We start from the raw sequence: 16668 nt of genomic DNA, 5'->3' as shown, positions 1-16668 counted from the left end.
TAAGAAGAATTCCTGCTAACAGTACTCACAGCTGGACCTGGCTGACCAATTGGACCTTGTGGGCCTGTAGGACCTGGTGGACCCTGTCAGGAAACAGAAGTGCAAAGTCATATTTAGGAGTGAAAAACCTCACCTGTACAATGAGAGGCTCTTGAGCATAGCATCCATTAAATCTGCATAAATTCTCAAGTGAGAGCAGGGGAAGGATGGAGTCAAGCCTGGATGCACCAGGGTCCTGCAGGACTGGTGCCCAAGGACACACTTAAGCTTATTTTGCAAAACACTTTCTGAGGGAGGTGGAAGCTGGAAGTCCTTCTGGGAAGAAAGAAGCCATCTGTGCATGTCTGTGTAACATAAGATGTCTCACAGATCACCCTTAGCCCAGCATCACCTTCTGCACGTAGGTGCAGCTACCTACTTGCAGGGTCAAGAAGCCCAAATCAGCTTAACCTGACCTCGTATTTCAGCACATTTACAGGAGAACCTGTACAATTTATTTTCCATTCCTCAGGCTCTGAACACACAAAAGGACCTTCCGTGTGTCACATGCATCTAGAAAAGCAATTGCAGCCAAATGCCCAACTCCAAAGGCAAGCGCTGCTGATGCTTAAGATATTTACATAGTATGTAAGTGAGAGGGAAGCATCTCAAGGGAGCTGGAGGAGAAAGACATTTCAGCAGACACTTTCATTTTTACACTGTGGGTGAATTTGACAAAGCAAAGGAGAAGAGAAAGGAAAGATGGGACGAAATTAAAATGAGACCATTCTCTGGTTGCAGCAGGTTGCGTGACATAACCACACGTTCAGCCAAAAAACAGCCACAGATGACATCCATCACACTCACCTGCTCCCCTTTGTCACCCTTGCTGCCCTTCTGGCCAGGCTCCCCGATCTCGCCCTGCAGGTGCAAAGAACACAGTTAGTTCACCTGGAGACCACTGCCACATCTCCCCACCCAGCAGTCATCCTGTGCCCTGATGCCAATTCCTACAGAACCAACCCAGCGAGTTCTGAAAGAGGCCAAAGATTCGGCTGCTCCAGGTGTAACTAAACCCTCTGGTATCCTTAAGCTTTCCTGATGCAGAAGCATCATCCTATGAGCTTGTTAGCAATGATGAGTGACACATCCCAGCTAACGTTTTTTAAGAACCCTCCAGTCCAGAGAGGCTTAATGAGAGAGTGGGGAAAGGTAATTAATTAGGAAAGGCAACGCACCCAAGGGCAGGCCACCTGCTACAGGCTTAGGGGATGCTGAGAGCTTCAGCTGAGAAGTGCCTGTGAAGCAGTCAGCCTCAATCTCTCCCAAACCCAACTCCACTCATCCCAGGGGACTGCAAGCACCATAAACCACCCTTGTGTCACAACAGGCTGCAGATCTGAGCCAGTGCCAGCAGAGTGGCTATGGGGTAGACAGCCCAGTTCCTTCCTAGTGACCCCGCACAGCAGGGATTGCTATTTGTTCCCACCTTGTCTCCATCCTCGCCGGGGGGGCCAACTGGACCTGCTGGACCCGGGAGTCCCACGGGACCCTGGATGCCGTCCCGGCCTGCTGGTCCTTGAGGACCCTTCTCACCCTGGAAGCAGAAAGAGTAGGAAAGTCACGCAGAGCTCTCATCCATCCTCCAATTGACCCATTAAAGGCCATTAGCATCGTATTCAGCTGCTAATGACCCCTGCCTTGTACGGGCATGCATAGCAAGACTGGCCTCCAGCTGATATCTCTCGGCAGCTCGCTCTCTAAACAAGACCAAATTTCTATCTTCAGAGATAAAACCCAAGCAAATCTAAACGGTGAATACCCAGATCACAGCTGCAATTTCACTGCTGTGGCAATATAACTAGATTTAATCTGAATCCTCTGCCATCTCCCTCTGGATGACAAACAAATCTCCAACTAATTTTTACTTCCACAAGCCAGTGCTTGCTGACGCTAGGGCTGGCTGTCCATGGCTAATCGCTGAATAATGGCCCTGAGCTCCCTCCTGAACCTCTGGACAATGGAAAATACATGAAGCAAATAAAGCAATCTCTGCTGGCCTCCCACTTAAACATCTTCTTGTACTCCTCAAGCCTGGAGCCTTTGCTCAAATTTGTTTGTTTATTGGAATCGAACAGTAGATATTTCTCAGTTTCCTCGTATATAATTTAATTGCATCCGACCGAGTCTTGGTGCTCTCTTCTGAATAATTAGATGCCACGTAAGTTGCCTATTCATCTGCCCAAGAGCATATCCCATAGACACCAGGCAGGACAGATGTTTGCAAGGCTGATTCACTGGCAGATGCTTGCCTCTGGGCTAGCTGCTGGAGTTTCTAATAAGCCATCAAATGTGGAATACACTGGCTGATAAGCACTTCTGATAGCAACAATCAATCAATGCTACTGCCTTTCAGTCTGAAATCACCAATGCCTGCATTTGCTCCTTTTGCTGGACCTGGGTGAGAACTAAAGCAACCCAGAAGTCAGCAACGCTTCCCTGCAATACTACTGGGGTGAGAGTTACAACCCTCCCCTCCTTTTCCTCTGGGACTGTTGCAGCATTGAGCCGCTCAGCACCAACCCAAAAGCAGCATCCCGCCCACTGCCCTGCCTGCCTGCTGCATCTCCTGCTTGTGCTGGGGGAGCAGAAGACGTGACAGCACGTGGGCTGGGTGCTGGGCAGGACCATATGGCACAGCTCTGCTCACAGCATCTTTGCATGGGTGTCAGCAGACGGACCAGCACGCTCGTGCTGCAGGAGGCACGTAGCATCTTTCCCTTTTTTTCCCCTTCTCCTTTTTCACACCTCGCCCAGTCTGTCTCCGTGTTCAGCTCCATTTCTACAGGGTCCACAGCCATTAATCTGTGAGCTGGTACTTACTGGTGCTCCCTTTTCACCTGCAGGTCCTGGAGGTCCCTGTGGTCCAGGTCGCCCTGGCAAGCCGATGGGGCCAGCTGAGCCCGCAGGACCTCGCTCACCAGGAGAGCCCTGTGTGGGGAAGGAGGAAGGAAGATATTACTGGAACATCAGGTGCTATCTATATACAGGAAGAAAGAAATTCAGCAGTAGGAAGCTTCAGATGCACCAACTCAATAAATGAGCACATTTGAAGGGGTAACTTCCATGTGATAGCTTGGTACCATCAGCCCAAGTTCTGCAGATCCTTTTTAATTAAAATCCCTGGAATGGCTGGTGCAGGGAGCTCAGTTCCTGGGGGCACATTATCAGTTTGGAACATGTGCATGATCGCTTCATGGTTAATGCAGCAGGGAGGGTTGCACAAGGAGTATTTTCTTCCAGGATGGCTGCACTGACCAAGACTCTCAAGTGGGAACAATTTTCAGAGGGAAAGCTGGTGACTTAGAAGCAAAATACTGGATGTCCTGGATCATCCTAGTTCCCCCAGCTAGTCACGTATATTCACAGCTAACACCATAAAATAACTGAGCAATTACATGTGTCTTGTAAAATAAAGCAATATCCAGCAAGCCACTCGTTAGTGCAAAGGGAATAATGGATGAAGCCCTAAGCTGTGACTAACCCACTCACTTAGCTTGCCAAGCTTGTAAACGTGTTAGGTGGTGCCTGGGAGGGCAAGGATACTCACTGCAGGACCGGGGGGGCCTGGGGGACCTTCGTTGCCTTTCAGTCCTGGAGAACCCTGGAAGATGGGAAAAAAAAGTCATTAGGGGAGCTGTGTGCTGCGCTGCCTGGGCATCCTGTTGTTGATACTTACAATGGGGCCAGGCAGACCTCTCTCTCCAGGGAAGCCTCGCAAGCCTGGGGGACCATCCTTCCCTGGGAGGCCAGCTGGACCAGGGTCTCCCTGCAATGATAGGGACAAAGAGCTGAGGATCTGTGGGTGCTCTCTCTGTGCTCAAGCCTCGACGAGCCACTGTGAAACATCATTTCTTTCCTGTATCATCCCTCTCCACCTCTGGCAGAGGGGAAGGTGTGCAAGGAGGGGGAATCCAAGCAGGCTGCTCATCCCTACCTTGGTCCCTTCCTTCCCAGTGAGGCCAGGAAGACCTTGTTCACCTGGGGGACCTGGAGGACCTGGATGTCCTCGCTCACCCATTGGACCAGTTTCACCAGTTGGACCCTAAAGAAACAGAAGGGGGAGAAGGGGAGAAGGTAGCAGGCATTAGGCACTGAGAACTTCTGGAATGAATGCATCCACACAAATGAGATACTATTACTAAAGTTATCAAACTTGGGATACTTCTTAAGTATTGTACTGTCACGTTGGTTCATCCTTATAGGGGCATAAGTGACTGATTAGGCCCATGCTACATGGCAGCTGCTGACACGTGGGCACTGATGGTGACGAGTGTATGGTAAGGCACAGCACAGAAGGTTCCCAAGCAGCCCATTCTGGAGGAGAAAAGGCACATGCACAAGAGTAGAGCATCCCTGCACGCTGGTGTCTGCTGGGACTGCAGCTGTCATTCATGTCACGCTGCAGGATGCCACTTAGCACCAGCAGAATGATAACACTGCATGAATCACACCAACTGCACAGCACCGGGCTGAATGAAACTGCCACAGAGCCTAATCCTGCACTTGAGAAGACAAACACAGTCGAGGAATTGCCCCTAATCATGGATTTCATCAACCAGGGAATTTACACTATCATTAAAGAGGACAAGTTAATTATTTCGTAATTAAAGAGCAACTTCCTTGGTAGTTCAGGAAAGAAGATTCAATCCAAACCCAGTGCTGCTCAGGCTAGGACTCTGACTACCAAACCAACACAGAGCCCTGTATGCCTATGCATAAGGGGTACAAATTCTGGTGGTGCAGTTATCAGTTCAGATGGTACAGCTGGCAACTAACATTTTAAAAAGAAATTAATTAAAGAAATAGAGCTATTCTGAAAGAATCTGGCAGCACGTTACATTAAATAGGGATGCATTTCTTCATAATGAAATGGAAGAGCACTCCAGCCACACCAGCAAAGGGGTACAACAGATCGTACTGATGAAGATGAACACAAAGGACCGGTGCAAACACCAATGTTTGTTCCTTACCTGAGGGCCTACAACACCAGGGGGGCCAGGCGGGCCAGTCTTGCCTTGGAAACCCTGTTAAGAAAAGGGAGAGGACAAAGAGATGACATTTCTGCCATTGGATGCTCCCCAGAGGGACCCAGAGTGCTGCCTGCTTGCTGCCCCCCAGCAGAACCACCGACCACGGATGACACCCAAAGGCAGGAGGAAGAAAAAAAATAATCAAACAGGAGATGCAAAATATGTATTCATACATTGACAGGGGGAAAGAGAGTGGTGGAAATGGGCCTTTCAGCTCTGGTGGAGGGTTCCAGGTGCAGGCTCAAGGGGGGAATGGGTGTTTGGGTGGAAAGCCATCAGATCTTCAGCTCGCTTCTGCTGTTGTGATGGAGCTACCGCAGTTTGGCTGAATGATTGGCCATATATATATGTATGTATAAATTGCTACACTCGTAAAACCTACAGTGGAAATGGCTATTAAAAAGTCAAAATGCTCATTTTTCTTAACGCTGAGCAATTCCTCATAGCCACTCATTTCCCTTCTCCCGCTCCCAGCTCTGCTGTGACTCCTGCTCCAGGTTTCACCCTGCAGGAGTTCTGGCCCTGGGTGACCACCCTGCACTCTGGCACAAGCAGAGCCACTTTCCAGCCCTGCTGAGTTTTATTTCCTTCCTCAGCATCTGCTGAAAGAAATCACAAAAGTGCTTCTCTGTAGATGGCCGAACCACAGCAGCTAATTATAATGACACATAACGAGTGACAATAACGAGCTATCACCACTGCAGTTGTTTAGTTCTCCTAAGCCACTCCTTAAAAAGCACATTAATTATCATTCCTACTACAGCACGCTGACAAGCCTGAGAGTTGCCATTCAGGGCACCCAGGCTGTTTTCTCATGGCCACAAAAGATGATGGGATAAGTCCCAGAACCAGTGGTACTGTGTCATGCTACAAAGCCACACCGTGCTATTTTAGCTGTCTGCAAATGGCAGAATATCATGTCACCAATAGGAAAATGGCAAACCATCACTGTGAAAAGAGCACGCAATTCTAACCCTTATCTCAGAAGAACATCTCAACCAGCTCTGTGTGGGACTTTCCTTTTTAATCTGAAGAAAGGGCTTTCCTGTTATCCTTTTTAAACCATGAGCACAGAGCTTTTAGGGCTCTTTTTTTCTTGTCTTCTCTAGATCTTGTCTTAATAAATCTAATACGGCCCAATATATGGCATCCTTCAGCGTGATTTGTTGTTCCTCCATGAAAAGTTAATTAAAGGGAGCTATTTGACGAGCAGACTTCAAGTCTAGGCTTTCTTGCATGAAGGCACAGAGCGCGCTAGCAAGGTTACTGATGTGGAAATGATATTTAATTTGGTTTCATGTCCATCTCCTCCCTTTTCAGCTCTGTGTAAGGAAAGAGGACAAACAAAGGGGCTTCTACCTGGGTCAAGGCCAGGCTGGATGGAGCTGTGAGCAATTTGGGCAAGAGGGAGGTGTCCCTGCCCACAGTATGGGGGTTGGATCTACATGATCTTAAAGGTCCCTTCCAACTCAAACCAGTCTATGACTCTGTGACTCAACACTGTGAATCTGTGACCCAAGAGGGCACAGGGGAAAGTGACAAAAGTGTTTGTTTCTGACAAAAAAAAAAACAACAAACCAGCAGATTTTTGGTTTTCTGAATCTATTTGATGGTGATAGGTCAGTATTCCTGAACTGACAGAAGACAGCTACCAGGGAATGCTTTCAGACCCCAGATAGCCCACTGTCCACTCATATTCATACAGACTCAGGAATGCGATGCTTTTTTCCAGGCTCAGAAGTTGAGAGCTGCAGATGCAAGACAAATTTTTTACTGCTTTTTCTAATCTCAGCTTAAGTGTCCTGGATATTTCAGATAACTCAATAAAGGAAATGTAAATGTCACAGTCAGACTCCGGCAGGTGAGAACTCTTGTCTCCACCTTTAAGTTAATCCTGAAGTGAGGACTGTGACTTCAAAACACCACAACCATCACCACAAAGTCAGTCTCACGGATCGTGAGTAAATATCTGGTGTTGCACTGAGCAGTATTTGCATTGCCTCGCTTAGCAAATGCCAGGCAAGTTAATTAAACTGTTGTGTGATAAGTTGAGGGGAAAAGATGCTTAATGTGCAAAGCCTCTTTAATGCTCATTTGCTAGGAAAGGTGGTGGAGAAAAAACGCAAAGCTGAGTAGAGGAAGTTGGGTTTCTTTCCTGTAGAATAAACACAGAACAAAGAATCTATCTGCTAACATGCAGCATGCAGTGATGGGAGAGTGATGTACCAACAACAGCAAACGAGCTGCGTTTGTAAACAGCCGAGGAAAAAAGAATCAGCATCCCCCAGAATGCCAAACAGAGAGGTACTAATTACTGCATGCAGAAGAATACATGGTAGAACAGTCATTTTTGCTTAGGGTGTCCTTCAAGCAAAAAGGTGCACGAAACAGACCACCAGAGACGCACGACAGCCATCATACCTTCCGCATGCCTCATCACTCTCCTCTGGTGAGAAAGACTGATTACATCTGTGCAACAAAACCTTTTAAAATTGACAAAGCAGTATTGCATACGACACGGCAAGGGCCCCAGCAGCTGCCCCTCGGGGGGCAGCAAGAGAGATGTGCTGGGGGAGCCCTGTGAGCGGCTCTGGCTCAAAGGCGGTGTCAGCAGAGATGCTGGTGTGCTAAGGCAGGGCAGATAAACGCGTGTGCTGCAATAACCAGTGTGGGCAGAAAAGCTAGAGCAAAGCCATGGCAGCACTGATCCGGGTTAGGAGCTGCTTTCCTCTCCAAACAAGCACTGCAGCAACAACGGGGCTGTAACTTCTCTGCTGTGCTACTGCTCTTGGTGCTGGCTGCACGGTGCATAAAGAAGGGAAAAGCGTTTATTTCTTCCCATGGCAGGCTCCTGAGAAAGCAAAACTGCCCTGAGCTAAGGCAACGGAGTGCAGAAAGCTGAGTGCTGGCTTGTGAAGGAGGGAGTCCATCTTGCATCTCTGTTCCCACATACCTAGATTGTTACAACAGCAACATTACACTTGGACATTTCCAAAGAGAAGAGTGGGGAAGAAAGCAGAGCTTCACCACTGCGCTACAAGAGCAGAACTGAGGCACAGCCTTCCCCTGGGAGGCCTCTAGGGTGTCCGTGGGGTGCACAGCATGGGCCAGTTCCTGGCATGCTGACTCACAGCATCCTCCCATCCATCCCCTGCAGCACACAGAGCCCCAGCTGCTCCTGTGCCACTCCCTGTCCTCTCTATCTCCCCACTCACATTCACTCTGTGTGCAGTGCACATCACTCCCATGTGTACCACAAGGACACAGAGAGGGGACGGTGCGTGGCCATCATGCAAATCATCATTAGCTCAATCCATCCTGCTCAGAAGAAGGTTGCTTCCTGTAGACCAGCCCGTGCAGCTGGAGACACACAGACCTCTGCAGAGAGCAAACTGGTGGCCCCATCTCCCCAGCTGCACAGGAAGGTTTAGAGAAACCAACCAGCAAGATGAGGTTTGGGGCTAATGATCTGCCCAAGAGTTCTGGCTACTTACAGTTTCTCCTCTCTGTCCGGGGTGACCAGGCAATCCATCCTTCCCAGGAGGACCCTACAGCAGACAACCAAGGTGAGAAGGAACGTGACTGAGTGCTCAGTAGTACAAATAAGGACTGAATCAAACCTATTTGCATCTTTGCATTAATCCCCACCCGTTGTACAGAGAAATGGGGGTGCTCAGAACCCTAAAGGACATGGTCCTTTCTCACACATCTCCCAGTGATCTTACAGATCTGTATTACAGATGTGCAGAGAGGGAGTGAGCTGTCACCACAGGGAAAGAAATCACTCCAAAAAGGTTTCTGAGGCTCCCCCTCGGTGTACAATAATTGCAGAGACAGAAGCGTTACCCTGTTGTGCTTCCTCCCAGCACACAGAAGAAAAAGAACAGAGCAACCATGAAAGATCCTAGCGATATTGAGTCATTAGAAAACGAACATTTATAATCAGCTGCAATTTACTCGGCTATTTAAAATCTTAAACCATCGAGTTATTATTTGTGATGCCTCAGTAATGCCTTTTATTGGGCACGTCACCACTTGTCAGAGAAGCAGCGAGGGCTGAGCTGGCACAGGCAGTCACAGCTGGATGGAAAAGATCAGATGCATTTCTTTGCGCGGTTTGGGAAGCGTTACTTACAGGGGGGCCTTTTGGTCCAGGAAATCCGGTTGGTCCTTGAGGCCCTGGTGGTCCCTGGGATACAAAGCAAGGCAGAAAATAGGGTTAAGGAGTGCATATGCTTTACAGTGACATTACAGCTCTGTGTGAACACCAGACGAGCGCAAAGATACGCAAAAGCTGGCTTGTTGTGTCCCAAAGAAATGCCATAGAAATGCATGTTTTACCAAGTGTTCAGTCCAGCTGAGGACAGCACAGCAAACACCAGGAGTGTCATCAGCCACTGAGGGGCTCTGGGTGTCTGCACAAACAGCATGGGGAGCCTTGACTTCTTCCCATGGATCAATATTGGTGTAGGACACCCAAAATCCCACTTGAGCCTCACCTGAAGAACTCAGAAGGGCTTTAAGGGCTGGAGGTGATGTTGTAAGACCTCTCTCTCTACACAAGCAAATTTCACTGTGGCTTTTGAAAGAGATTTTTTCTGTTTGCTGATTGAGGTGTGCTCAGCCATACCCCGGCTGAAGGGAGCTCCCCACTGCTCTCTGCTTCACAGTTCTTGGTAGGACGCTCATTGCAGCACCAGCTCAGTGCTGTAAACCCAACCCTTCTGCTGTATGAAATCAACAGACTGCAATGATCCCTGCTCTAGTCCCACACGTGGCCTTACCCGTTCGCCAGGAGGACCAGGGGGGCCATCACCACCAGAGTTGCCCTTTTAGAAATGGAAAAAAAAAAACCAAACCAAAAAACACCACATCATTAAAGATACATAAATCATCATTTTGGCTGCTTTGCACAAAGGCTTCAAACGGCACCACCCCAGGTGACACCCATCCCACCGACTGCCCAGCCCCTCTCCATCAACAGCTCCATAGCGGGAGCCGCATCCAGTGACAAATGAGCAACTGCTCGCTCCCCCCACACTGCTTAACAAAAATACAGGAAAGATAACGCTGGTGGGCTCAGGATATTTCCACCAGATAACAGCCGCCCTCTGAGAGATAAACGCCGCAGCAAAGCCAAGGTATTTATCAAAAATTCATGCTGCTACAAAGCCGAGACATTTATTTTTAAAGGCGGCAGCATGGCGGTGACAATGCCTCATTACGGCAGCTTCGCTTCCATTATGCCCAGCAATTGATGGTCACTTAATTGGTTTCTGCAGCAGGTGCTGGAGCTGAGCCTGCCTCCCCATTGGCTGGCAAAACAATGCCCATTGTGCTGGGCTGCCAGTCGTTGGCCGGCAGCATGCATGCAAAGCGGCTCAGCAAGGTGCAAGGTTGTGCACAAAATAGGGCGCAGGGGGAACAGAATGCGGGGCTGTGCTGCCCCTGCTGCAAGGCATCCCCTCCACTTCTGGGCCTTTGTTCACACATGCGGTTGATCTCCTGCTGAAATGAAGGCCAGCACGTTTCTAGGAGCTGTGCATAGACTTCACAGTTGGGTTATGAGGCATTTGGCTGGGTAATGAAGGCCGGGAAGGCTCAGCTTTCAAAATGCAAAATGGAAAAGGGACAAAAGGCAAATGGAAGGCAATGAAGCAGATGGCCTCTAATGCTGACACTTTTTAGGACGCAATTTTCTTCCTAATTGCCATCATAGGCTTCCCAGAACCTTACCTTTGGGCCAGGTTTCCCAGTGCTTCCCCTAGGGCCTCTTTCCCCACGTGGACCCTTAGAAAAACACAAAAGATGACATCTTAGTGTCCTGGGTAATAAAAGCAGTTACAGTGACATCAGACAAGCACTGCAGCACCCAACTGCACTGGGACAAAATGCTGTCCCACCAGCAGCAGTAACAGGGAGACTGGAGCCTTCTGCACTGTGGTTTCAACCTATTTTGTCATGATGTCAAACTAGAACCAACAGTGAACCCCACCCCCAAATCTCCGCATCCCCTCTGCTCAGCTTTAAGGCTGAAGGCCACATTGTAAAGGGCCAGATCCCACCCAGCCAGGACTTGAACCAGAATGTGCTTTCTCCTAGCATTAACAAGACATCAAAAAGAGGGAAGAGAAGCATCGTTACCGTTGGACCGCGCTGCCCCCTTGGACCTGGTTTGCCAGGTGTCCCCTGCAAAGGAAAAGAAACAGGGATGAGTCTCCGGCCAGCAGCAGCCACGGACTGAGCTTGCAGCAGATGCAGCCCAATGGAGACCCGTTGCTCCCCACACCTCTGCATCTCTCGTTTGTAATTAAAACGACAATAGCAGTTCTACACACAGCTCTCAATGATGGCATTTATTTTCTTTTATAACATTTGGATGCATGTGAACAGTAACCCTCCCAGGCTGGCTCACAGTGCACAGGGCACAAGCTGATGACATTAAATATTTAGGGAAAGCCAGCAGCAGAGCAGAAATCCTCACCTGCACTGCTATTTTACGCTACACAAGCCAATTAAGCCACCCCACATATTTACAGATCCTTCTTCATCTTTGCGAACCTTGTGCTAAACAAGTAATTTAAGACATTGCTTTGCAGCCGCAACAAAACAGCAGGCTTATGAGATCTGACAGATGCACTCAGTTTCCTGTAATGGGGGACTGTGATTAATTCTGACAGAAGAAAGACAAAGACGGCTGGGTCCTAAATCTGGAATCACGTTAAGCTCCATTTCCATGTGCCTAAAAGAAAAGTAACGGCCCACAGCTTGCTATCTGAAGGCACTATTTTGGCTGGTGTCACGATCATAGGGGCACCAGTAGGTTCGACTTCTTCCTCTGGACAGACAGCCCTATTTTTTTTATTTTTTTTTTATTTTTTAACCAATCACAGCTGAAAGAAGAGAGACTTTCCATGTGAGGAACGCAGATGCTTAAAATATCATTTGCCATTTTCTGCCCCAAATCCATCATCTAACAATCTCGCCTTCTCGTGTTCGGCACTCATTAACCAGGTGAGCAGAACACAGGAGCTGGGTAACTTTCAAGTCAACTTCCTTCCAGCTGCTATAATTAGCCCTGCCGAATCCTCCTTGCTCTGTGGCTTCATTTAGTAAACACTGCTGGCACACTTCTTCAATTAATTACCCACATTATCTCAAAGCACCCCGCCTGTGCCACGTGAGGCTGAATTTGGATCTGGCAGCACAGAGTGCAGCCCCCTGCAGGTCAACCCCACGCTCCCTTCTTTTTCCCTCAATTCTATCTTCAAGCAAAATTTCCCCCTGCTTATTGCTACCATTAATCATGCATGCAGCACTGTGTACCACCGCTAAGAATTTATATAGCACTGTAAATGCACACAGGCCTATATATTTCAGACAGAGAAGGAAAGGCATCTAAATTCAGATTATTTTCCAGGCACCCAAATGGACGGCCTGGATCTCAGCACCACCCTGCACCCTCCAGGCTCTGTCAGACGGGGCGAGCAGGGAGATCTATTATCCCATGCTAATGGCTGAGGCTTATTAGCTCTGAAAATAAAGATTGCTTACTCACATTCCCAAGTATTGATTTTACAACCAGGCTCTGAAGATGCCCCAGCCATCCCAGCCGAGCTCAACTCCAGCTGCAGGGGCACCGAGATGGGCAGCCTTGGACCAAGAGCAACCACCACGTTAGGTTGTGGATGCCCCATCTGTGCAGGCATTCAAGGCCAGGCTGGATGTGGCTCTGGGCAGCCTGGGCTGCTGGTTGGCGACCTGCACACAGCAGGGGGTTGAAACTGGATGGTCATTGTGGTCCTTTTCCACCCAGGCCATTCTATTCTATGTTTGGAGGGGATGCTTCCATTAGACTTCCTCACTCTTAACTTGGCTTCAACTTCTGGGGGCTGCCAGCATTGAAATTGAGGTTTTTCACCGTTTTGTTTTGTTTTGTTTTTGTTAATTCAGGTTGGGGGACTATTCACTTTTGCTAAGATGGAAGGCTTATTTCAAGCCCTACATGATGACAATTGCCAGAAAAAAAAAAAAAAATCAACCTGTGATTCATATTATTCTGGACACATAAACAACCACGTAGAGTATCATAATAGTAATACCTCGTATAAAGAAAAGACAAACAGGAATGATTTTGGGTTGTTTCAGCTGCAAATTGGGTTACTCCACAATGCACCGGAGAAGCAAATCTTACAAACTCGCTTTCCTGACTGCGTGTGGACATGCTCATAAAATAGCAAATTTACTGGTCTCGGGAGAAGCAGAGTGTTATTTATCAAGTCTAACTCAACGAGGCTTAAATTCAGTTGATGGTCTCCGTTTGGTTTGTGCTGCGCGATCCTCGCTCGGTCTATTGTTCTGTATATAATCGCTTTCACTTATTTCAAAGCAGATACTTGGGACAAAGGGGAAGGAAAAAAAAGGATGCCAAAGGAGACAGTGAAAATCTCTATTTCTGCTACTCTGATAAATTTTTCAAGCGCAGCTCCTTTCACTAAAAGGAGAGATTTGTCCATGAAGTGTTTTTCTCTCCATGCAGACAAACGTGGTGATAAAACACGGACGAGCTGCCGGACTGGGTTCAGAGTGGCATAAATGGTCCAAACCATCAGTGGGGAGAACTGGAATTCAACCAGCAGGAGGGCAGCAAACGCTCAGGGCTGCACAGCAGCGCATCTCCCCGGGGCTGTGATGCTGATGCCTTCCTTTAAACCACCTGAAAATGCAGCCCAAGAATTTCCTTGCCCACTGGGTAAGGCGGGTGGTAATTACAGGGCTACAGTAAATATGAGGCTGTTGTGGCAGCTGCCTCCCTCCTGCTGCCCAGTTCCAGTGTTGGAGCTGAGGGAGGGGGGTTCATAGCTCAGAAGGAGATGAAAATTACTCAGTGAAGAGAGAGAGAGAGAGGAAAAAAAAAGAGAGGGATATAAAGCAAATTTCAGTGGCACAATATTAATGCAGTGCAAAGTGATTTATGTTTTCTGCGCTCCCATCAAACACGTCTGTTAGAAGTCATTTGTATTTAAATGAGATGAAGAGGGAAACAAATTGTGCTCGCCCTCTTCTCTCCCTCCAGTCTTCACCCTGTGACCAGAGCTGGAGCACAGAACGAGTGGATGTTGGTGCTCTCCATCCCCTAAATAAACATTGTTATCCTCAAACTAAGAAAAGAAAACAGACAAATAAAAACCCACTGCTGTGTACAGGCAAATTCCTGCTATCTGGGAGCAAAGGTGAGAGCGGTGAGAGGTAAAGGACATCTGGGGGGATGGAGCCCCAGTATTTGAAGGGCGGTTAGGAATCTAGGATAGCTTCACTTGTTAAAAGGAGGCACGTACAAGTGTGTTTTCACCAATCCATTCTGAATCTCCAGTTAGGCTGAAGATGGTTCTGAACAGAATCACCCATCTCCAATAATCACCATTAATTAAAAAGCTCTTCATGCCCTGAGCAATGCCTGGCAGTGAAGGAAGGATTCAGGTTCAGAGAAACCTCCTAAAATATCTCCATGTAATAATGTGTAATAGGGCTGGAGCATCCTCTGTTGGGGACCACAAAGGGACAGCCAGCAGTCCCGCCTGAGGGCTCTTCTCCACAGGGAAAACTCAGCCAAGTGAGCAGAGAGAGCAGCTCTTACCCGTGTGCCCTTCTCGCCGTTGGCGCCTGGAAATCCTGGGAAGCCAATGGAGCCCTTTGGGAGAGAGAAAAGGGAGATGGGCTCAGGACACTGAACTCAGCCTGCCTGCACCAGGCGCCCATTGGCCTGGGATAACCCCAACCAACCCTGTTGACATCCACATCTCCTGGGGCTCTTTTTTTTTTTTGCTTTAAAACCTTCCTCTAATAAAAACAAAATCCAAGACAGACCTGGAACGACCTCAGAAGCCAAACTGCCTCCAAAAACAACAACCTGAAATAAAAAGGCCCATGCCTTGCTGGAAAGGGCTGCAAAGCCCAAACCCACGGTTGCACCGAGCGCCTGGGGAACAGCAGGCTTTTGTGTTTGGCTCCTAAGTCACTACGGTGCATATGAAAATTTAACTCCTGGCTTGTTCCTTTCTGATATGAGCGCCTGGAGAGTAACTGCTGCTGCTGCTTTTAAAATATGAATCAGGGGAAAAAAAATAAATAAATGCAAAAGAAAAAAAAAACGTGAATTAAAAAATAAAACATCAACACCACAGCCAGGAAACCATCTCTTGCAGTTAATTATGTCTCCAGTGTTAAACATGCCCGCTTTTTTTTTTTTTCTTTTCCAAGCAACAAGCATGAATAATAAAATATGATTCTTAAAAAACACTTCAATCTTAAGGAAAGCATAAGCTCCCAAAGCCCCAAGGGCATGTAGCTGGAAGCCAGGCTGCAGCCTCACTCTGTGTAATGGAATTCACAGTTTGAACTTAAAAAGGAGATTCAAAAATGGCCCAAATGAAGGTGGGAGCGTAGATAAGATACAAAGCATGCTTGAGAATCTGCAAATAGCAGTTCTATTTTAACTTCAGGGAGACCCTGAGTCATTAGCTATTCCCCTTCATTAGCTAGCAGTAGCCCCAAGCCTTCAAAATAGCTCCATTCTGCCAACTGCCAGCACGGCAGTTCTCAGGAGCCCATCTGCCACCCAAGCACCCTGCACACCTGGTGGGAGCTGCTCTGCACACTCTGCACTTTGCAGCTCCTGTCCCCTTCATCTCCTCTCAGCACTGTGCAGGAGATGATGCAGGATGTGGCCCAGCCCCTCCCGGCTGAGGGCTGGCAGCTATTTTTACCCATCCATAAATACATCCTCTGCGTGTGGGGAGGAGGGATGGAATGGTATGAAATGCGAGAAAGCTGCACACCCAGCAGCTCTAAAAGGGAAGACAAAGGGCTTGGCTTCCCATCGCCTTGGATGTGCTAACATGCAGTGCCACAAGCACGGCAGAGCTGAGACACCAGCCCTGCTTCTCCTGCCATGTGTCCCCCAGCTCCCTCAGCCCGGTGATGTCACCGTTCCACCTCGTCCCTGTGAGCAGAAATCCCACTGTTACCTTTGGACCCTGCCTGCCCGGGTAGCCGGGCAGCCCTGGCACGCCGAGTTTTCCCTGAAACATAAAGAAAATTGGGTTAATGTGGGCAGCTACAGGTTTGAAAAAAAAAAAAACAGAAGCACTGGAAAACCCTGAGCCATGCAGATGTTGGGTGGACAGAACCAACGGATCATTGCTTTCCCTGAAGTCTTTAGAAGAAGCTCCCACACTCCCATCCCTCTGCCCCACAGCCACCCCTGTGCCCCCCAGCCAGGCACCACCTACAGCAAAGTCCCAAAGAAAAGGGGGCTGTGCTGCAGAACCAACCCGGGGAGCCCCATCCCCTCAGCTCACCTTCTCTCCAGCAGGACCGAGAGGACCGGGATCTCCATTGGGACCCGAACGACCTTTGGGGCCTTCAGGACCATCCTCACCCCTGGGGCCTGGAGGTCCAATTTCACCCTGTGAATGACAAGAGACATTATCAGAGACTGCAGAAAGACTCTTGGAGAAGGCGTTCTGTCACCGAGAGTCTCACAGGGCGTTATCAGAGCTCTCATTCTTGGCCGTGCCATTATCCCCAGCAGCAG

The 16668-nt window shown here is 48.5% G+C and overlaps 1 protein-coding gene across 2 annotated transcripts in view; it reads right to left on the bottom strand.

Annotated features, from left to right (window-relative positions):
* COL5A1 (collagen type V alpha 1 chain) overlaps positions 1–16668 on the bottom strand; it is a 127583-nt gene that overhangs the window by 18864 nt on the left and 92051 nt on the right. For both annotated transcript variants that reach the window (XM_042830738.1, XM_042830739.1), the window contains exons 30-45: positions 16433–16540; positions 16100–16153; positions 14710–14763; positions 11217–11261; positions 10809–10862; positions 9857–9901; positions 9208–9261; positions 8567–8620; positions 5013–5066; positions 3977–4084; positions 3719–3808; positions 3590–3643; positions 2863–2970; positions 1469–1576; positions 847–900; positions 30–83 (exon numbers count right to left, since the gene is read on the bottom strand). In XM_042830738.1, the coding sequence (XP_042686672.1) occupies positions 30–83; positions 847–900; positions 1469–1576; positions 2863–2970; positions 3590–3643; positions 3719–3808; positions 3977–4084; positions 5013–5066; positions 8567–8620; positions 9208–9261; positions 9857–9901; positions 10809–10862; positions 11217–11261; positions 14710–14763; positions 16100–16153; positions 16433–16540 (1098 nt within the window). The remainder of the gene's footprint in view (positions 1–29; positions 84–846; positions 901–1468; positions 1577–2862; positions 2971–3589; positions 3644–3718; positions 3809–3976; positions 4085–5012; positions 5067–8566; positions 8621–9207; positions 9262–9856; positions 9902–10808; positions 10863–11216; positions 11262–14709; positions 14764–16099; positions 16154–16432; positions 16541–16668) is intronic.

Source organism: Centrocercus urophasianus, unplaced genomic scaffold, assembly GCF_019232065.1.
Source record: "Centrocercus urophasianus isolate 14NV4802_14NV808 unplaced genomic scaffold, USGS_Curo_1.0 seq_34, whole genome shotgun sequence".
NCBI classification, from domain to species: domain Eukaryota; kingdom Metazoa; phylum Chordata; class Aves; order Galliformes; family Phasianidae; genus Centrocercus; species Centrocercus urophasianus.
Note: the sequence above shows the minus strand (reverse complement) of the source record. Positions and strands in the feature narration are given on the sequence as shown.